The 24,045-nt window shown below is 37.8% G+C and overlaps 1 protein-coding gene across 1 annotated transcript in view; it reads right to left on the reverse strand.

Annotated features, from left to right (window-relative positions):
• The window catches only part of LOC149808313 (fibrocystin-L-like), a 171,334-nt gene that overhangs the window by 18,907 nt on the left and 128,382 nt on the right, over positions 1-24,045 (reverse strand). Inside the window, exons 44-49 of the mRNA XM_089966857.1 lie at positions 19,460-20,185; positions 11,836-12,001; positions 10,240-10,475; positions 9,752-10,006; positions 4,249-4,800; positions 2,751-3,061 (exon numbers count right to left, since the gene is read on the reverse strand). Of these exons, the coding sequence (XP_089822983.1) occupies positions 2,751-3,061; positions 4,249-4,800; positions 9,752-10,006; positions 10,240-10,475; positions 11,836-12,001; positions 19,460-20,185 (2,246 nt within the window). The remainder of the gene's footprint in view (positions 1-2,750; positions 3,062-4,248; positions 4,801-9,751; positions 10,007-10,239; positions 10,476-11,835; positions 12,002-19,459; positions 20,186-24,045) is intronic.

Here is a 24,045-nt window from a genome sequence, read left to right on the forward strand (position 1 = left end):
GCATACACAACCAAGACAGATATTTGGACTCATTTGAAATACACAACCAAGACAGATATTTGGACTCATTTGGCATACACAACCAAGCATCAGACAATGCAATGATGCAAAAATGTTTCTCATTCAAGTCAATGAATTTACCTACCTATATATGGGAAAACATTAGATCACCAATGCCTGCTCATTTTACCATCATACACAAACATTCATGAAAGCAATACCATTGTTGAAACAAGTCTATCACCTGAATTGTCTGGAGCAGATTTGGTTATTGCTTCATAAATGTACCCACCTACCAGTAATCCAACATAAGCTTCAAATCACTCAGGGTACTTGTAATTGTTATGCTATGTATTATTGCTGAAATGTAGATTTTTTTATTGGGGTGGGGTGGAGTGGATAAACTAGTTTTAATCATGTAATACTTACCTGTTACTGTTGCATAGTTTAGTGTTTTCTGATGCTGAAAAACTTCATCTGTTTCCTCCCAAAGAGTGGAAAATTGTTAACAAGATGTGGTCCAGAAGAGCATCTTGCATGCCCATGTACAGAACAATCATCATTTTCATAGACAGTCATTATGCCAGGTCATCTGAGTGGGGTGGAAAAGGGCATTTGGCAATAGGACATGGTTCAGAAAGAGCATCTTGCATGCCCATGTACAGAACAATCATCATTTTCATAGAGAGTCATTATGCCAGGTCATCTGAGTGGGTGGGAAAAGGGCATTTGGCAATAGGACATGGTTCAGAAAGAGCATCTTGCATGCCCATGTACAGAACAATCATCATTTTCGTAGATGGTCATTATGCCAGGTCATCTGAGTAGGGTGGGAAAAGGGCATTTGGCAATAGGACATGGTCCAGAAAGAGCATCTTGCATGCCCTTGTACAGAACAATCATCATTTTCATTGATGGTCATTATGTCAGGTCATCTGAGTAGGGTGGGAAAAGGGCATTTGGCAATAGGACATGGTCCAGAAAGAGCATCTTGCATGCCCATGTACAGAACAATCATCATTTTCATAGACAGTCATTATGCCAGGTCATCTGAGTGGGGTGGGAAAAGGGCATTTGGCAATAGGACATGGTCCAGAAGAGCATCTTGCATGCCCATGTACAGAACAATCATCATTTTCATAGACAGTCATTATGCCAGGTCATCTGAGTGGGGTAGGAAAAGGGAATTTGGCAACAGGACATGGTCCAGAAGAGCATCTTGCATGCCCATGTACAGAACAATCATCATTTTCATAGACGATCATTATGCCAGGTCATCTGAGTGGGTTGGGAAAAGGGCATTTGGCAATAGGACATGGTCCAGAAGAGCGTCTTGCATGCCCATGTACAGAACAATCATCATTTTCATAGACGATCATTATGCCAGGTCATCTGAGTGGGTTGGGAAAAGGGCATTTGGCAATAGCAACAGATAAGTATTAAATAATAAAATTAGCTTTATCCCCCACCACCAATTACATTTTAACTGCAGAAATACATAACCCATTGCTACTGCATAGATAAAAGCTAAGTTTTCAGTTAGGTCAGTAGGCTGATGTATTAACAGTGAGAAGAAAAAAAACAGGAAATGGAAAGCACTCATCATTTAATGGAGAGATACACTTTATGGAATGTTGGAGTCTCTCTGGTCCACAAGTTGTGTCACAACTGTTGGTCCAAGGAAAAAAAATCCCTGCATTCTGTTGTGCTAGAGAGCATAGGTAGAAGGAGACAGTAGTGTGTGATCAGCAAGATGCTTCTTCATGATGTCCTCCATGGAAGAATGAATTAAACAGGTTCATGATGCAGCAATGGCTTGAACATCATGGACTTCTAGTTCCACAAAAGAAAGGTCTCTCTATTGGCAAGGGACTGATAAACTATTTTGATGGTAGTGACAATCCAACATGAAATGGTGGAGGTCGAAATATCAATGGAGTCCTTAAGAGGAAGGAAAATATATTTACTACCCTTCCTTTTCTCTTTGGAGGCTTAATGATAGAAACATAGTGCTCTAACATGGCATAAAAACCTAACTAGATCATCTTCAGCACATATTCATTGGAGACTGTAGATCTCTGTAGGTAGTGAAGATACCAACAAATATTACTTTTATTTAGCTAAATATTCCAGTTGACAAAAGAGAGAAATGGATTCATAATTCCCATTTAAACCAGCATGCATCAATAGACAAGGCAGCATGAAGCTTGTTCTGTCATGTTGCAGATGCCAAGGTGAGTAAAAAGAGTCTTCAATGTGAAATCTCACTCAATAGTTCATAGGGGATCTGGGTTAGTGAGCACAAAACACAACACAGATTCCATCTGTGTTTAAAGAGTGGGAGAAAGGTCACTGGAGCTCAAAATACATATTCATAAAGATTCATGGCAATCTATAAAAAGTCATGATACTAATTGTGGTAATAAGTCTGTGTGCTGGACTGATGAATTAACATTGATTTCTATGTACTTACACCTCTGCTGAGGAAGGAGGAGGTATTAGTGTGGCTTATCTAGGGTGAGGTGGATGAACAAGCTCAGCAGAGTGATTGTTATGCTCAGCTTCAGCCAAGACAGGCTCAATAAAAATGTCACTTATCTGTGGTATGTATGGTACACTGAAATAATAATACAAAGAAATTTCACAACCTGACATTTATCAGGTGTTTCAGCCGTACAAAATTTTAAGTTTTCTCCTTGTACTAACCAGGGAAATATTCAAAGGAACCAACTGCATAATTTTAAACTTACATTTCTATCCACGAACTTGAGAATAGGCTGGATGCTGAATATTGAGCCTTCTTTTGCTGGAATGAGATTAGTATGGAACTGAAAACTCTCCACAGGGTAGTAGCTGACATAGCGCGAGGTTTGGGGGTCAAAAGATTCCCATTCCTCAGAACCAGGCCTGGGCAATGGATCAGCAATAGAAGTGGAGAGAATTGTTGTATTCAGCACATCACTGAGGTTTGTTCCACTCTGAATCTCATTCTGAAGGGTGTAGGATATGTTCATCAGCTGCCCATGAGACAGGTCAACTCCAGGTCCAGTTCCATTGATCTCTGAAAGATGATCCAAAGAAACATTTCTATATATTTACAACCAACTCATTAAATACTTACAATTTATTATACAAACTAAATAGTTGACTTCTAAAGTAATCAAATAACCAATCAAGTCAGACATAAGAACTAAATCCAAAAATCAACAAGTTATTTATTCATATGCTTCTGCTTCTGTTAAAAACTAGGTTCTACAAAGCCAATGTGAAAGAAAATAAACTGAATGTACAAGTTGACTTTATCAGCTAAGGTATAAAAACTACAACTTATCTACATGTATATATCTTCATGTATATCAACAGATCTAAATGTATAGATCTACAGATACAGACATATATGTACAGAAATCCTTACACAGATCTACAAGTATGTATAAACATATACAGATCTACATTGTTTTGATCTAGATGTACCAATCCACAAGTATAGATCTATATGTACTGATCCATAAGTATAGATCTACATGTACAGATCCACAAGTATAGATCTACATGTACTGATCCATAAGTATAGATCTACATGTACTGATCCATAAGTATAGATCTACATGTACATATCCACAAGTATAGAGCTACATGAAAAGATATACAATACTTAGTATAGATCTACATGTTCCGTTCTATAAGTATAGATCTACATGTTCAGATACAGAAGTAAAGAGCTACATGTACCGATCCACAAGTATAGAGCTACATGAACAGATATACAATACTCAGTATAGATCTACATGTACAGATCCACAAGTATAGAGCTACGTGTACTGATCCACAAGTATACATCTACATGTACAGGTCAACACTTTACAGATTAACACGCATGGATTTCAATGTACATATGTATGATGTAATATCTACAAGTATATATATATATATATATATATATATATATATATATATATATATATATATATATATATATATATATATATATACACACATATATACACACACACACATGTAGGATTTCACACCTGTCAAGCACTTTCCAATCATCACCAACGCTAATGTAAGTCCATGAATACCATGCTCGAAGAACGTAATGGTGACAAAAAATGGCAAATGAACAGCCTTCATCCAGACAGATCCTTGAAATTTTCATGCCTAAAATGTAGGTCTCAGTTAACAATGTGCAAGGAAAATACCAAATACTTAAAAACAGTATATGGACCAGGAAAACTTGAAGATTACCAGATGGGGGTAGATTTCCAATTTCCACTTCAATTGTTGTATTGCCACCTACAGAAGTTGCTCTCTTACGACGCCCAGAACTTGATTGTTCACTGATGATGTTTACAATTCGGATTTTGGAGTATGGAATGCTTAGGAATGCTGCCAGGTTCTGTACTAGATTTTCACCAAAGAAGTCATCTACAGTCATCATTGGTAATCCAAATGCCACCATAATGACCTCATAGGTCTTGATTTCCACTGCTCTAGGACCCTTTATGATGAAGCAAATTATTCCTGTTTTCATATTGATGTAGTTTGTGCCAGATGCATCGGTGTTGACATTAGGCATATACTGGCCTTCATAAGTCTCTCTTTTTAAGACCATGGCTCCTGTAGGAGTGTATGCAGCATTTTTAGGCAGTACATATGTCCCACTAAGATAGACATCAAGTCGGTTGGGCTGGCTGTAGTATACACATACAAGCACTGCCTGTGACTCGGAAGCACCCAGCATGAGGTATCGAGAATTCTGAGGAGATGTGCTGGTGAAGAACACATCATAGTTATGCCCTGTAAGAGATATCAATGAACAAGTGATTAGGCCATCTTTTATATAGGAATGTCCACTTTGCTAGATGTAATAAAAATTAAGTAAATAGTTTATTTAACTAAACTACAGTGCAGCCTGTTCATAACAAGGACTTAAATGGTCCAACAAAAAAAAATAGTAAAATAAATTTCAGTCGACCAATATATGCTTGGGATGTAGAATAGATGCAATGCACCCTCCTGCATGTCATACAACTAATGGAGGCAGGAGTCATGGTGTCTCAGCAGTTAACATGCTAGCCTCCCAATGAAAAGGGTGTGGGTTCAAATCCTATCTCTGACTCAGCTAGTGTCAGCTTCCATGGTGTTTCTAATTGCCTTCATTATAAATAACCTACCTGTGTTGCTGTGCTGTAAAACAACAAAAACACAAACCTGGACAAGTGTCTATATCCTCCCAGTTTTACGAAGAAACAAAAAATACTTCATCTAATTAAAAATTATAACTATGAATCTTCACAGCATGAGTTGCAGTAGCATTTTGCAACACTCCTAGACAGTGGTGGCTACAGAATGCCAACTAAGGTTTCAAAAAATGTATATAAAAATTGCACAAAAACTTTAGAAAGATAAAAGCTTCAAAATAAATGTAAACATTAAGTACAGCAAGAAAAATTATGAAAGAAAAAAACGTTAAAATTCTGTAAAATGTATATAGAATAAAATATAAAGGTTTACACAAACTAATATAATTAAAACATATGGTCAAAAAATTGTTGTATAAAACCACATTTCATCAAAAAGTCTAAAATTGTTGGATGGTACATCAGTGTACATGACAGCTCAGACATTTTGAGCAAGTAAATAAACATCAGTTTCAGTTACAAGTGCGACATTCTGTGGACAATGGTCTAGTCAACAAAAAGAAAATATTTTGGAAATTGTGTTTCTTTGAGAATAACTTAAACAAATAGCAGAACTGTACAGGAATTTATGTGCTTACCATTGTCACAACAATTATTCTTCAAACACAAACTGAAATACTTTACACTGTTCAAAATAACTGACCTCTCTTGTTGTCAAGGTCTCTGTAGTTAGCATTTTCAATTGGTGAAGTATTTCTTATTAAAATGTAAAAGGCATACCTATTCAAATGTGTTGAAACAGACTTAAATTAAATATGAACAATTATTTCTTTTTCAATTTTATTAAAATCCAGGAAATAAAATCAAATTTCAATTTCACCAGTCCCTTGGACTTTATTATAACTGGGTTTTATTGTTTGTTGATAACAACATGCTTCATCTTGCTAAATGATGATGTATGGCACTTAATCAATAAACCACATAAAATGGATGTTGTTTTTATTGTTTCAAAAGACTCTAGCTTTAGAATATTTGCAATAAAGTTCACCATCATTGATATACTCTGTTTTATTAGGGTGTTTTTTTGTAGACCAAATCTATATGAAAACACAATATTTTGAATATTTGTTCTATCTGGTAAGCTAATGGAATCATCAAAGAAATATTCTAATGACTCAAACCATGATCACATTCTGGAAGCCTTTCAATTTCTTTTTCTAATGGAGAAATTCACATTTTGCATAATATAAATGATATATCATAGGTACCTTAAGAAATAGGCCATGAACTGGAAGAGGGAATTGTGAATAATATTTGTTTCTACAAAGGCACAGAAATAAAGGTGTGTACATTTCAGTATGATCGTGATTGTCCCATTCTTCATATGTAAATTCTTTTTATCTTTTTCTTAAGGATATAAATTGTTTGATTTTAATAGATTGGTTATTATCTTATCATATATACTTTGCTTATAAGTCAACAACAGAAATCCTGATCTGCTGAGGTGTAAAGTGCCTACAGATCATGGTCTATGTAATTTATTTTCCTATTACTACTAACAAACTGCACAAACTCAGATCTACTGATGCATTACACGATGGCAGATCTGGTTCTGTGCAGTTTGCAGTTGCACTCGACTTATAAGTATTTGCTGTAATAATCTGTACTTTTTTCAGCAGTCTTCAAAAAAGGGTGTAAGTTTCAAAATGTGTTTTTGTAAATAAATTTACTTCAGAAACGGTTCACTTTTGTTTACTTTACATTAGATTGATATTATGTGTAACCTGTTTTCAAATGCAAGTAAAAAAACTATCATCACATTGGGTATTCTTGAATTGTCTACTGTCATTTTTGCATGCTATATTTTTACAGCAATGAAGTTTGCATTCAATTTGATAGCTTGCACAAACTTGTGTTTTCTACTCAACTATGGCTTGTAAAAGCTTGTCAGTCCATGCAAGCTTGCATCAGCTTGTGCATTACAATATTTAGGACTGGGCAACCTTGCAACAGGTTGGCACACACTTGCTTGATGAGCTTGCAATTTCAATTTGGGTGCTAACAGAGTTCCTGTCTCCATTGGTTGCCTCTTACAATATATAGGATGGCAAAGATCTGCCTGGTAAATGTAAATCCGATGATATATGTGTCCCCAAGGTATGTAGCAAAAGTAATGAATTCTCAATGTTAGTACAACATACGATCACAGTAAGTCCAGGCCCCATATTCCCAAAATGTTTAAAGGAAGAAATTCAAGCTCAATAGCAAATGGTCCGAGTGACAGTTTTGGAGTACATCTATGTAATTTACCATTAGCATTATAGGAACAGGTCTGGGTGATAATCTTGGAGTACATCTATGTAATTTACCATTAGCATTATAGGAACAGGTCTGAGTGATAATCTTGGAGTACATCTATGTAATTTACCATTAGCTTTATAGGAACAGGTCTGAGTGATAATTTTGGATAACATCTATGTAATTTACCATTAGCATTATAGGAACAGGTCTGAGTGATAATCTTGGAGTACATCTATGTAATTTACCATTAGCTCTATAGGAACAGGTCTGAGTGATAATTTTGGATAACATCTATGTGATTTACCACTAGCATTATAGGAACAGGTCTGAGTAATAATCTTGGACAATATCTATGTAATTTACCATTAGCATTATAGGAACAGGTCTGAGTGATAATCTTGGATAACATCTATGTAATTTATCATTAGCATTATAGGAACATGTCTGACTGATAATTTTGGAGCACATCAATGTAATTTACCATTAGCACAGAAAAAAGACCAGAGTTAGGAAGATCCTCACAAATTCTATGCTTTTAATTTAAACATATTTTGTAGGATAATACATACTTTTTACACTTATTCTTATTTTCATAAGGGCATATGCATATGACGATCAAGGCACTAAAGCTTCCTACACCCATCACATTTACTCCTTGTAAAATATTAAAGTTACTGCATTGTAAAATAAAAATAATGCTTACAAACTTCAGAACTCCTCTTGTTCTTTGATTGCTTATATGTTAACAAACTGATTTTGTTTTGACATCAGTGTTTAATATTTGTTCTATGACTCAACAAGAAATACATGAGACCAGTAACTTGTTAATCTACTCTGTCATGGATAGTTTCAAGCTGTGCAAAATACCACTTAACGATAAACTGATATGTAAATATTGTGACACTAAAATATAATTTACTGGCCAGTCACATTTATCCTACACAAATCATTCCCACTAAAACTGTAAAAACTAGAGCAACCCTAATACCTCACCACTGCAAACAAATCCCCTCACATACTTTTGAATACCCTTTTAACCACACCCTTCTAACCGAACCCTCGTGCACCCAACCCCAAACCCAGCAACCATCCCCAATCCCCACATAGTGAACAGAGAAAAATAATACATATTCCTTCAATATCTGAAGATACTTTCTGCAATGACTGTATTTATGAAGTTTGAGCAGAAAATATTTTAAAATGTCATTTTTATCAACAATGTTGAGCACTGGAGCCCCACCCAAGGATCCCAGAAGCACATGTCAAAGGTGACACCAATATGCAGAAGTAGTCACCATATGGTAAATACAACTACAGCAAAGTTTCATTCATTTCCAGCCAGATGTTTAGGAGGAGATGTAGCTGTGGTAACAGAACAGTGGACAGAGGTAATGCATTGGACAATGAGCAAAAATATCAGATAACAAGTTTTATAAATCAAAAATAGATATTTACACATGTATCATCCACTTAGCTATAAGCAGCATAGAAAGGAAGACAACAAACAGTATTGACAAAGAGCCAAACACAGAGCAAAGACTGGGCGACTCCCAGAAAACAGCATAGAAAGTCCCAGAAAATAGCATATAAAGTCCCAGAAAACAGCATAGAAAGTCCCAGAAAACAGCATAGAAACTCCCAGAAAACAGCACAGACAGAAAACTGAACAAGCAGCACAGACAGTGAGTACAAAAAGGAACAACAGAGACTGTGAGTCAAACAAACAGTACAGAAAGAAAGTCAAACAATCAGTCTAGATTCATGTCAGCCAGCACAATATTTGATAGCAGATAAAGGTCTACACTATATGCAGTGAGGTATATCTTACACATGAACAAATTTTGCAAATCCTCACATTTATGGCATAAAGTGAGACTTAGATACACAGAAATATTATAAATAAGGCTAGTATATACACACACAGTAAAATCAGTTAGCAATGAAATTGGATAAAACAAAATACCAGATACTTGTAAGGTTCCTTGTGGTGTTTTTCTTATAACATTTTTCTTCAGTTATAATAAAATTTGGATATTACAATATAATTTGTTGAGTCTCTTAGACTCATGCTGTCTTAAGTTTACTTCAAATATTGTACACCTGGAATTTGTTAGGCTATTTCATATCTATTGTTTTCCACTATAACCAGTATAGCATGAATTCAAAATTGTCACAAAATATAATACTGTAATAAACATGTTATTAAACATCTCTGGGCTGCAAATTTCATAGTAATTGAAAACAGTTTACTTTAATGCCAAAATAAGCTTATGCAATAATTTCCATATAAAAATGAGAATATCTACCTGCAGCAACAACAGCCTGGAAGGTAGATAGCCTCTTCTGACAGGTATATCCTGCACACCATCCATGGTCCTGGGGGCCATTTATCAGGTCAATGTAGCCATCACCATAGTGGGCCACAATTGCAACTGGGGACAGACGACGTGTTTCGGTGTCAGCATCCATACTCTCAATGGTAAGCACCAGATAATCCAACCCCTGACAAAGCCAGGCCTGCCATCTGGTACTAAGCGTGCAGTTCTCATTCCGAATTATGCCTGAAAGAATTTGGTGCAGAAATACAGCAATCTATATTACAGATGGATGACACAGAAGGACTACAACAAATTTATATTTTACACTGCTTTGTTTAAGACAGTATTAAGAAATATTGCTCTTTTCATACCCCAATTTTCTTGTTCCTACTTATTCATCAATCGTAGAGCATCAGAAAGCTGTATGTCAGCATAAAGACTAGCAATTGATACTAATATTGTATCTATGAGTGTACCTCTCTTTGCAGCAATACTGTTGACACTAATCCTGGCCCCTGTGACAGGATCAGTCAGGAGCTCTTTTGGAATTCTGTAGTCACCCAATCCTCTTATTGGGTTCTCACCCCATTCAAACTCAGACTGAGAGATGATGGATGACTGCTTGCCAAGGAAACTTCCATCCAAGTCAATCATAATTGTCTTCTTTTTGGCATCACAGTCCATGTCAACACAGTCAGATGGATTGATCTTCCTAAAAAGAAAAAATACTAGGGCATTTATATTTTACACTCATACACACACACACACACACACACACACACACACACACACACACACACACATTTTTACAGCTGAAAATCTACCAGTGTGATGAAAGAACAATTAGATGGTTTACTTCATACATAAATGAGAGAACACAACATGTTTACAAAAATAATGTTCTGTCTGAACCTGAAACAATTAGACATGGAGTACCACAAGGCTCAATTCTAGGTCCATTACTATTCATTTTATTTATTAATGACCTACCACTTTTACTAAGAGACTCAATATCATCTACAGATCTCTATGCAGATGACACAACATTGTCAGACATCCAAAACACAAAGCATGAGCTCGAAATTTCTTTACAGAATGCACTAAACAAACTGGAAAACTGGTGCACATGTAATGACATGGTGGTAAATACTGGTAAAACTAAAATATTACTTATCTCAACACGGCAAAGAAGGACAAATCTTGATAGAGATGAACTATGTCTGACATGGAAGGATACAAATCTGCAAATGGTCTGTCATGATAGACTACTTGGTGTTCTGGTAGATAATAACCTATCATAGACTGAACATATCAAACATATCAGTAAAAAGGTCAATTCAAGTTTATGGCTTCTCAGTAGGATAAGACATTTTCTCCCTGAAAGGCACAGAAAACTATTTTATAACAGTTACATACAACCCTATTTGGACTACTGTAGTACAGTATGGGGTAATTCAAATGATAAAAACATAGCAAAGCTGGCACATCTTCAAAAAAGAGCATTTGGGCTAATATCAATCCAGAAAGAAAGCAAGGAAAGTTTAGCTGGTAGGTTAAAAATATTACCTATTAAAGACCGAATCTGTTTGAGAAAAGCCAAATTAATGTACAAGATATCTCATAATAGTGCTCCAAAATATTTACAATCACTATTCCAGTATAGGCTACCTGGTAATACTCCCCACCTGCGATCCATGTCTACCAAACAGTATAAAATTCCCAAACCAAATAAGGAGTTATTTAAAAAACGTTTCCAATACTCTGGAACTCTGCTCTGGAATAGTATTCCAGTTGAGATTAGAAATGCCCACTCTATTTCCTTCTTCCAAACCCAATATATCCAGTGGCTTCAGAGGTGCAACTTAAATAAATAAATTCCTTTGTATGAGGGCCTCAAGGTAGATTAGTTTTTAGCTAATTGTGTTACCTTCTTTAAATAAGGTCATTATTATTATTATTATTATTATGGCTAGCATTATACTGATGTGCCATTATACATACATACATAATACCCCCCCCCACACACACACGTTACCTGAAGAAATCTCAATACATAAAAACATCAAACATACGCTATATTAGGCCTGTGAATGAAGACCTTTTGAGCATCATCAACAGACACCAAAGAAGCCCTTTCTATTGTCAGAGGATGGTTACCATCATCACTTCCTTCATTGGTGATAACAGCAAAGTCTGTCTGGGTTGAGCAGGAAGTTTGGAAATGTGCAAATGTCACATCTGAAAATGAAATTTCAACTTTAAGATTTTAATAGATTCTATCCTACAATATGGACCAAACAATTAAAGTGAAGCATCAAATATATGACTCCATATTATCAGAATTAAACATCTGATTAACTGAGCAGTTTTAATATCCAAACCATACTAGTGTCAAGTCATTTTCAGAAAACAATGCAACACAGAGTAAGCATGATGTTGTCAATTAATGTAATTGGTGTAAACTCAATAAAGTTTTTTAAAAAAATATTATTATGTGTAAGCAAAATGTTAAAGATATGTGCAAGCCCTTAACACTAACAAAAGGGCAAAACAATACTCCTTGGAATCCTAATGTTGTATGAATTTTGGTTATACTGTATGTATCTGTTCTGAGACATGAAGACCACTGGATTTCTCTGATTTGGCAACCTCAGTGTAGCTGACAAGAATCAGCTCTCAAATCTTGCGATAATTAACTTTTTCTCAAATGCAATAAATTCATAAATTCAGGTGTCATTTATAATTGGCATTTTCATTTATCTCAAAACATTGTTAAATTCACATGTTTTGTGTAATATTTACTAGATCTTCTAGATATATGTGTAACAAGGTCAAACCTGGTAAAGAAAAATCTATTAATATTTTGATGCAGAAACAAAAAAATGCAAGATCAGAAATGGCAAATATTTAGTCAATTATCTCTCTCCATGAATATTTAATATTATGAAAATAAACTCTGCTAACTCCAGAATCCAGCCTTCCCAAAAGATGAAACTTTGTCTTTTCTGTCTTTATATCATATAAACAAAAGGAAGAAATGCTTACTCATTACCTCCCTTTGACCACTGCTATGTGGCGCCAGTTTTAAGCTAAGAGATACATACACATAGGATGCTTGCATTAGTGGGGAGGATATCACAATTTGGAAAGAAACATTTACTTTCTCTTTTGAAAATAATCCCTCAATCACAGTAACCGTATGAGAAAAGGTAAAAAGAGGAAATGATGAACATCCTACCTCTACCACTGACATCCTTCAAGGGAAGAATGGATGGATTCCCTCCAAGAAGTCGAGCCCACTCTCCAAACGTGAGATAAGCATAAACTTTGGTCACACGATCTCAAAACTATGTCATGGCTAAAAACTAAATTGGGTCTTGTAGTCATCTAGGCAGCAGCCACTGAGCCCACCAGATTGAAATCTTGTCTCTGCCAAAGCTAATACCAGAGATAAAGATTCAAGAAGGTGGGCTGTACATGCCAATCTAAAGCTTACATTATGTCTTGGATCCAAATGTTATGTTTCCTAGAAAGGCTTGCAAAGATTGCAGTGATTTCTTGACCTAAAATCTTTGTGAGATAACTATGACCATTCTGGATTTCAGAAAACACTGAGCATATAACCCACTTCAGCTATGATCATTGTTTCCCTTTATGCACATTTGTGCATCAGGGACACATACTGGAGAAAACTGACACACACATTTTGTTGCCGTGTGTTTTTTTGATGCAGTGGATTCGTATAATGCAATCAGGATTTGTTTAATATCCAATGCGTTGGACAAAGGGTGGCATCATGTATACTTAGAGCATAGGCATTGACTGGTTCCTGCTTTGTTTACTCACTGTGTTGGGCTCCTCTATTCATACAGCGGAGTGGAACACAGGCAGCAATGTTATGACAGAGAAGCTTCCCCTAATCTCGCAAGCTCTCACGCGATTTCCATTGAGCTCAGCAAGACGTCATCTTGATGTTTAACCTCAATGCTTGTTGCACTAGAAAGTGATCTCCAGATTAAAACGTCGTGCACTAACAATCATTAGCGAAGAAAGCGAAAGAAGCAGAACGGAAAAGAGTAACTGTGGATCTAACTTTAATGAAAAATGGAGAAAAGTATTCTCTTGACTGGAATACGGCACATTCATTAGGATTACCAGTGTGGCTTCTGATAGCGTGACTGCGAAGACTGCAAATGTGAATAATCCTTTCGTGACAGGGTGTAAGAATTTTAACAAATCTGCCCTCGTTCACCACAAGATATCTGGAGAACACATTATAACCCAAGACATTCTTTCACAACAAAGAAATCAGTAAACTTGCTGAGACAAATGCATTTTTTTGGATTACACAGTATGGGGGTCATTGCAGATTTTGTTGGTTTTTAACTTTGCTGCAATAAAAGAAAGACCTTAAAGTTCAAGTGTAACTTATTAGAAACAAGATGAATCATTAGCCTCCTTGATTTTTGGATAAATTTGTTCCAGGACGAAGTACAATAAAACCGATGATAGTACATGTTTTATGACAGGCAGTAAATTGAATGCCATTCGGTTAAAAAGATTTATTATGCTTTTTGTATTGGCTTGTATGTAATATGTTGGTTTATAATATTGCTTCTAAAAGATTATAAGAAGACTGTTAAATGTATGATTTTAAAAGAAAAAAAAATGAACTAAAAAATTTATTCTTTGAATAGACAATGCATTTGTTTGTTAATTGTGCATGTTGGTTTGTGCATGTTGGTTTATTTGTATGTTGAGAGAGAGAGAGAGAGAGAGAGAGAGAGAAGAGAGAGAGAGAGAGAGAGAGAGAGAGAGAGAGAGAGTATGTTGTGCAAGTTGCAATATCCTATTTCAAGCTGAAAAAGTACGAGCTGGATGAAAATTTGTCAGTATATTTTTGACCCCCAACATTTTTTATTTGACCCCCAGTTCTGACACCAAGGGTTTTTTTATTTACCCTCAGTTTTACACCTCTGGGGGATACACTGTATGATGCTATGATGATAGGGCTTGAGTGCTATCTTTCCCAGCCAGCAATGAAAGAAAGTGTTGCTTTTATGCTCTCCAACTTTCCTCTGAGGGATTGTGTCTGATCTATACAGTTATATTTAGCTGGAAGTACCAGCTTAGAAACTTCTAAACCAGAATGCACTGCGTCTGTCCTTCCAGATATGACAAGCCTTCATAACAGCCTTCATTTCTAAACCAGAATGCACTGCGTCTGTCATTCCAGATATGACAAGCCTTCATAACAGCCTTCATTTCTAAACCAGAATGCACTGCGTCTTTCATTCCTGATATGACAAGCCTTCTTAACAGCCTTCATTTCTAAACCAGAATGCACTGCGTCTGTCCTTCCAGATATGACAAGCCTTCATAACAGCCTTCATTTCTAAACCAGAATGCACTGCGTCTTTCATTCCAGATATGACAAGCCTTCATAACAGCCTTCATTTCAAGAATGTTGGTAATTCCTCCAGCCACCACTCGCCAATGACCATATCCAAGCATGGCAACAGGTGGGCTTCCCAACTGTATAGACTGGCATCCAGTTGGGGCTTTTCCAGAGGGATCACTGCATTGAGCCCATCTCTGTTGCACCAGCAGTTTAGTAACAATACTAGTTCAATGATTATCCGAACTTGCAATTGAATCAACCTGAAAGGGGAACATTGTGACATCTGCAAGGGGTGTATAAAAAGGTAAAGAGGTGGCCAAGCAAAATCAGATCTGATGCTGCAATTAGCAAGATGAGGAGTTGCAAGAACTCTCTTGCTGTAATTCATTCCTTGTTGAAAACTGAGTTCGATGATCACATACATGAGGGAGATGGAAAATATTGAGATTGGTGATAAACTCCATGCCCAGGTGGATAAGACACTGGGAAGGGTAAAAATACAACTTTTCCCAGTTCACTATAAAATCTTGGTAACCTAAAAGGGACAAAAGATCACTCCCGCCCATCACCAAAGAACTCACCATGAGTGGTCGTGCAGATATGTCACAGTCTGTGTAGAAAACCTTGACCATAACTGGGTGACAATACAGTTGATAATTTGTATGAATGCCCATGGACTTGATATATTTTACCTTGCTAGGCAAGCCAAAGTAACTTGTGTGTGTCCAGGTGAGAAGAGACATGGAAATGTATGTTGGTCAAATCTATATTGATGAAACATCAATCATGAAAGGAGAAGATGAAAGAGGAAGGTGCTGGATTAATGAAATCCAAAGAACCTCTGAAACAACTCTGCAACAAAAGGTAAATCAAAAACTGATGGAAATGAAGAAATATGGCCCCAACTGATAGGCTATCTGCAGATGGTTGGGGCAGTGAATCGTCGGCGGTTGTTAGGGATTGGGAAAAAAGGAACCATGTTTTTTTAACCCTTTTATTACTGTCCATTTAATTAAGGGACCTGTTTTCTCCTGAAATTGGATTAAGCCTCTTTTATATTTGCCAATAATCATTTGGCAGTGGCAGGCATTTTAAGCTGCTTTGAAACCAAATTCAGTCCATTACACAGCTGGAACTTGGTGTATTAAGACATCAACTTTATATGCACACTCACTGTGAGGGTGATCCTGATCATTACCTGCATCTAAATCCATGTAAAACATCCTTGTTGTCACAGACGTGGCATAGCCATTGTCTCTAAATGTATTGTGGTATCACTCTAAAGGATAAATCATAAATAAATGACTCACTGGTTGAGTTTGCTGTGTGTGTGTGTGTGTGAGATTTGGATTTTTAATGTAGCTTCAACAACTTTTCAGTCATATTGCTATGACGTCTGCAGTGTGGCAGTTTATAGTGATGTCTAGCACTGGGGCATCATGCCACAGACAAGAAGCATGATGTCCCACCCGGTCATATTATCCTGACACCAGGCCAACCAGTCCTAACACTAACCTCTTAATGCTGAGTGCAAAACAAGACAGCTGTTAGTACCATTTTTGCTGAGTAAATTTTGCTGATATGGATAGCCAGAGTATGATGTCTGACTGGCTTGATGGTCAGTTCCATTGTCAGCCAGCTGGTATTCATGGTTGTATGATTGGTTGGATGGCCAGTTTCAGATGGATTAGTCAATCTGATTCCTGTAATATTCCATATATCATGGCACTATCAGCCGGTATGCGGCACAGCTCACCGAAGTGACAGATGTCATTAGACAATAAGTATTGTGTGCTGATCAGCTGAAAGAATGTTGAAATGGATCATCAAGACCGAATTAAAAACAACATATAGACTTCTTAGCCATAACACCATGCAAAACACTGGGCCGCCCAGATATGGGGGCAGGGACAACTCCAATAAGCTCCAGGTTTGCAACGGATGTACAGGCACAAATTGTCTTGAATTTGGCAACTATATCATCACTTCCTGCACTGGTCAACACATCTGCAGCTTTAACAGCATCCGGGAAAAATGTGATGATGGCAATTCCACAACCCATTGTTCCTCCAATTCCGCTACAGTAATCATTGCAGTTGGTATCAAACATCTGATTTTGTATGCAGGGTGGATCATGGTGAAGTCCCCAAAATTCTCACAACTAACGCCATCCTTGGTTCAAATACTTAACACTGCTCTCAACAAGGTTGCACAAATTATCCTTGCGTTTTTACACTTTTTTTGTAACACCATGGAACAGATATTTTCTGACCATAACATGCAGACAATGGATGCCATGGATGAAGAACACTACATACAAGCAAGACGTGTCTCGTGTCTTCACTAGCTTTAAATAAATTTCTTGCATTTAATGCATTTGATCATGAATAAATGAAATGTTAAGAACCAAACAATAAGAAATAAATTAATAGCTCAAAACATTCACAAATCACAGTATTCATTATTTAAATGATCAGAAATATATGTGCAGTGCAAGTTAATCACAACTATCAAACACATACCAATGATATTATGTTGGAGCACAAGGTCAGGATAAAAGAGGCCGAAACATAGAAAAAAATTACATAAACATCAAACAGCATTCAAAGATAATGTTTAAAACATACAGTGAAAACCTACACTCTAGTATACTGTCATGTTTACCCCGACCCAGAGTAGCCCAGTTTGAAACATGTATAATCAAGGTAATTCTGACGGGTCATTGTTTGATGTCGAACATTGCCGAAGGCTAGCACTAATCCGTTATGTAAGATTGTTGTGGCTAGAATAGAAGAACCGGACATCGGAGTTGCAAAGTCACAGACAGCCAATTATCACCTAGGTGTCGAAATGTTTCCAAGATCAAAAGAAATTGCCTGAAGAAGTGGGAGTGTCCTAACTTCTTTCCCCTGCAAACAGACAGACAGGTTGAACTGGCCGCTAAGACGATTGGACAGGGGCACAGCGCCACCCAATCAGAATTGAGATAGGGGGAGACCTTGATTTGGGTAGAATGATATCCCTGCGTTTTGCAGCAAAAGTTAGTTCGCTGAGAGAAATTACCCAGAGAAGAGGTTAGCGTAACTCCGAATAGCCATTCGTTATTGGCGGGAAAATCTTAGAGCGGGAAGGTCTAAGTACAGAAAGCTTCAAAAGGAAGCTTTGAGGGACAGACCAGTTAAAGTTTGGTCCCGTTGTCTCGGATAGAGAGACGGAGGAAAGGAGGGAAGAAGAGGGAGAAGTTGAAGTCTGGGAGCGGAATTGGAGGAGGAGATAATAGAGAGGGAAAGGAGAAGTTGAAGTCTGGAGCGAAGCTGGAGGAGATAGTAGAGAGGAAACAGAGACAAAGAAGGAGTTAGAGGAACGGAAAGAAGGAAGGAATCAGCGGGAAGAAATAGATGAGTAGATGCAAGGACAGGGGGAAAATCGAACTCACACTGTAAATCACGGGATGAATTAGGCTGTCACTTGGTCGAGGGAAAGACGAGTGATTGGAAGTTATCGTTTTTAAATTATCACATTTATTAAATTGTTATTGATTGAATTTCATCTTCGTGTTCTCTATAATTTAACCGTCGGCATTGCTGACTGGGGGCTCAGAGCTGTAAATCTACATCATCACTAATTTAACTTTCTAACCTAACGAGCCAGGGTGGAACTTTCAATTTAATTTAATTAAATTATATTGGGAGAACCCCACCCCAATACGACAGAACGTCACATATACCAATTTTCTGGATTGATGGCTTGAAATCACAAAGATGTTCAAAGGATTTCAAGAGGTCTTCAGAACTATGTTGATAGTGCTGTAGTGTTTAAAACTGGCAGAATCCTGTGGAGCTCAAGCGGAGACAATGGATAAGAGTTTTTTCCCTTTTGTTTCTTTGTAATTATATGGTTTACAGACAGCAAAGACACATTTTCAGGAGGATAGCCCAGTTTATTTCCCTAATGTTATCAGCAAATGTACTGAAATGAAAATTCAGAAGGAATACATTTTGGGTTTTATTCTTGAGGCAAGGAAAATCCCAAGAAATAAATTAACCATTAAGAAGAGTATTGCTGATTGGACAGTGAAGAAAATAGCGTGACTACACATTTCCCATATGACTGTTTATGAATTTGTTCTGCACATGAATGCTGTATACAACCCCATAAAGAATTTAAACAACTAGGCTTAACACTGGATAATTTCTGCTAAGGCAGAATCAAACATTTACTATGTTTATCCACTATTGATTGTACCTGAAAACACAAAATATGTATTATATTAGATTTGATAAACAAAGACTTACTTGAAACATGCATTCTGCCACCAATAGCCTGATAAGCCATAATGTTGGCAAATGGTTTTTCAGGAGCCTTGTTAGAACCGTCAGTAAATGTGGTCCAAACAAGTCCCACCATCCCACCTTTGATCGTCATAGGACGACTCTTTGAACTTAGGTCAATGTTAGTGTCTCCACTTGGCAAGACATCTCTAGAACAGTCAAATGAAGAGGTTCTACCCACAAAGATTGTGTCTGACACATATGCAAATTTATCATCATATTGATGAGCCAGTGAACTTGGTCCTATAACCATGGAAAAGACATTCACACCATTCTCAATTACCACATTGTCTGTCAACTTCGTGCTTGGGTCATTATTGTAATACAATCCATAATCATGGTTTTTCCAAAGAGTAAAATTTGCCAGCCTTGTACAACTGTAGACATCGGCATCCAAAGGAAACAAACTTGTTCCCACCAGACAACTGTGACCAATATTGTTGATATATTTTCCATTGTTACCATCATCACATTCTGTTCCAGGCACATGGTAACAAACCCTCTCTGATGCAGCCACTGCATTGTCTATCAATGTCAGACCTGTAGCTTCCAAGCCCTGAGCAAAGGCTTCAATTGCTGCCTCATATTTTATATTGAATTCTTCACGACGATCCTGATAACCTCCAGTCCAAATGTTCAACACAGCCAAATTACCACGGATAGTTGTGTTCCCAGATGCTGTCCAAATTGCTGTAATGAACAAAAATGAATTTGTTTTGAAAACTGTGACAAGAATGACATTCAAAAAAAAAAAGAATTTGCAACTAAGTAATGACCCCAACAGAAATGAATAGATCCCCCTGAAGTCCGACAAGTTTGATATTTTTAAAAGTCATTTTTGACAAATCTGAAATTAGCACAACACACACACACATGCACACACACACAACCTTGTGAACACCTGCATAACACATTCACAAAAAATGTCATGTTTCAAAGATATAAAGTTCTTCATAATATATGCTATTGACAACTATCATAAAATGATTTTTTTAAAAATCAAATTATGTTTCTCTGTAAATAATTTCCACATTACATCAACATCAGGAAATTACCTTCTGCAACCTCCAAATCAAGCCCTCCATGAAAGACATGAAAATGTCTTTCCATCTATACATCATACAAAGGAAAGCAACTGATAGACTAACACCTCTTGTTCCTGCTAGGTGGCCACCCATATCTCTGATGTTTATCAGTTTGAGATTAAGCGAAACCTGTAACAGAATGCTCACATTTGCAGGGAATGGTGGGAGGGATTGTTAGTAATGCTGTCAGCTAAGTATTTTTGGAAAAATATTATTTATCAATAAAATTTCATTTCTTCATCAAATACATCACCCAAACAGGTTAGCATTAGGAGAATAGGTAAAAGCAGGAGAAACTGCTGGGACATACAACCCTTATCCACATCACCGTGTATAAGCACATTGACTGCTCAACTGAAAGTATGAAACTGCTAAATATAAAGTTAGCATAACTAAAGATTAGGCATTATACACATGTGATGGCAATCTCTATGAGACCCTGCACATGATTATTGAAATACAATAAAAGGATTCCTGGTCAAATCCAGCAAAAGTTGTAAGGTTGTGCAGAGACCTAGAGCTATACTGTCATGAACAAGGTATGACAACTATCTAGGCAGCTACGATTTTCCCCAAAAATATTCAGTTCGCTCCTTTGCAAAGCCATGTCACACAAATAACAGCTGAAGAAAGTAAACAGTGCGTGCCCGCTAACTGAATCCACTGTGTCTCTAATTCAGAAATTATGTTTGAAGACAGGCTTGCGGAAATACTCGTATTTTATGAACAGAAATCTTCATTTTTCATACTCATTACTGTGTTGAGTTCTGAGTACAATTATCAAATAAATTTCCTAACCAACCAGCAAGTACTTATAGGGTTATGTTTTGCTTTCCTGTCTAAAATCAAATTAAATTGTCTAACATTATATGAACCATTTTTTTAAAAATGTGTTTTGCCCAAACATGGGAGGTGTAGAGAGTAGCCTTAAATTCCAGGTGATTGGTATGAAGAGCCTTCTCTTGCAGTGCTCACTTGCCACTGACCATCACAAAATACAGTAACAAGTGGCATGTGCCACCCAACCTGATGAAATGGCATCTGAACACAGTGATTTCCATTTGTGTAGTTTCTAAAAGTTTTACCACTGAAATAGGAAGTGTTTAATTTGGGTCAAGATCATAATCTGGTGATCGCAATGACCCCAGGTTGGGTGTCAAAGTATCAGATGGGCCATTGCACTGACCCCAGATTGGGTGTCACTGTATCAGATGGACCATTGCAATGACCCCATGTTGGGTGACACTGTATTGGATGGGACATCGCAATGACCCCAGGTTGGGTGTCACAGTATCAGATGGACCATTGCAGTGACCCCAGGTTGGGTGTCACAGTATCAGATGGGCCACTGCAATAACCCCAGGTTGGGTGTCAAAGTATATGATGGGCCATTGCAATAACTCCAGGATGGACGTCACTGTATTGGATGGGCCATTGCAATAACCCCAGGTTGGGTGTCACTGTATTGGATGGGCCAGTGCAATAATCCCAGGTTGGGTGTCACTGCATTGAATGGGCCATCTGTAAAGAGCACATGTAAAGCCAGCTGAGATACAGCAGGTTCACCAATGTACTGAGGAACTGGAGTTGAAGAAATTCCCTCACTGAAATGAACATCACTGCAGACTCCTCCAATGCATAAACAATAATGCTGATGCATTTAGGAGGAAGACAAACTAGGTTATTATAAATTAGAAACTTCATACCAAGATGAATAAAATACTGAGAAGGGACAAGATTCCACTTCACACTGACTATTCACTGAAGACTGCTTTTTGTTTTTGTGGCTTTTAACAACACTTCTGACACAATATTTGCTATATCAAGCCAAGGAAATGGGAGCTAAGTGCTTCTAGCAAAAATATGCAAATAAAGCCAACTCAGGCTTGCTTAAAGGTATCGACACCTACAATCTTTTCATTATGAGTTTACTAGATAAACTACCATTATGTAACACAACTGCAAATTAGGTAGTGAAAATTGTTCATATTATGAATCAGAACCGAACTTACCTCATTTTTTAAAATATAGTATATTACCCATGTAACTGCTGTTACTGTGAACAAGGACGTCTTACAGTGTCTTTGTGATTGACTGAGACAGAGTTTGAGGCCCAATGGAAGGGTACAAAATTGGTACACTACCCTACAGAAGCAAAAATGATGATATTTTCATGGTACCATGTTAATAGGTACATGGAAATAATACACATCTGCCAGGTTGGGCCTTGGCATCTGTCCATCTACGGGAGACGATGGCGTAGCTCCAAAGTAAGCTTTTGTTTATCCTTCTTTCTAGTTCTCTTTTCAGCTTGTTTCATTCTTCTCTCTTCCTCTGTGTTTTGAACTCCCTGCCTGACAGCTAGACACCAGCTGGAACGGTTGTTTGCACAGCTCTCCCAGTCATTGACATTGATGTTTGCTGTCTTCATATCCTTCTTGCAAACATCTTTGTAGCGCAGATGTGGTCATCCAGTTGGTCGTGCACCTTCTGCTAACTCCCCATATAACAGGTCCTTGGGAATGCGACCTGGGTCCATTCTCTTGACATGGCCAAGCCAGCGAAGGCGCCTCTCACTGAGAATGGAGAACATGCTGTTCATGTTGGTGCGTTCTAGAACCTCTGTGTTGGGTACTTTGTCCTGCCACTGGATGTGCAGAATGTACCGCAGACATTTCAGGTGGAAGCTGTTGAGTTTCCTCTCGTGTCTTGCATAGGTGGTCCATGTTTTGCTGCTGTAGAGAAGTGAGCTGAGTACGCAGGCTTGGCAGACACACAGTTTGGTCTTCTCTGTGAGGTTGGGGTTGTTCCAGACTCTCTAGTTAAGTCTGGCCATCACTGCTGCTGCCTTGGCAATCCTGCCGTTCACCTCAGAATCAATGGACAGTGAGATGGCGATGTTAGACCCGAGGTATGTGAAGTTCTCGACAACTTCCAAGTTGTACCCATCGATGGTGACAGAGGGAGGGGAGTCTGCGCCCTGCGCCATGACGTTCGTTTTCTTCAAACTGATGGTCAGTCCAAATTCCTTACAAGCATCAGAGAGGCAGCATACTAGCTGCTGCAGTCCATCTTCCGTGTGTGACATCAAGGCTGCATCGTCGGCGAAGAGCAATTCGCGGATGAGTACCTCTGTGACTTTAGTCTTAGCACGGAGACGGGCAATGTTGAACAGCTTGCCGTCAGCCCTGGTATGGATGTACCCTCCCTCACTGCAGTCCTTGAATGCGTACTGGAGAAGCATGGAGAAGAAGATGGCAAAGAGCGTCGGCGCAAGGACACAGCCTTGTTTGACTCCACTGATGACTGGGAATGCTTCAGATGTTGCGCCATTGAAGCACACTGTGCTGTGCATGTTCTCGTGGAACGACATGATGACAGCAAGCAGACGTGGGGGGCAGCCAATCTTCTGCAGGAGTCTGAAGAGTCCACTCCGACTAACCAGGTCAAACGCCTTCATCAGGT

Source organism: Sinohyriopsis cumingii, chromosome 1 (genome assembly GCF_028554795.1).
Source record: "Sinohyriopsis cumingii isolate HCF-2022 chromosome 1, ASM2855479v2, whole genome shotgun sequence".
Lineage (NCBI taxonomy): Eukaryota > Metazoa > Mollusca > Bivalvia > Unionida > Unionidae > Sinohyriopsis > Sinohyriopsis cumingii.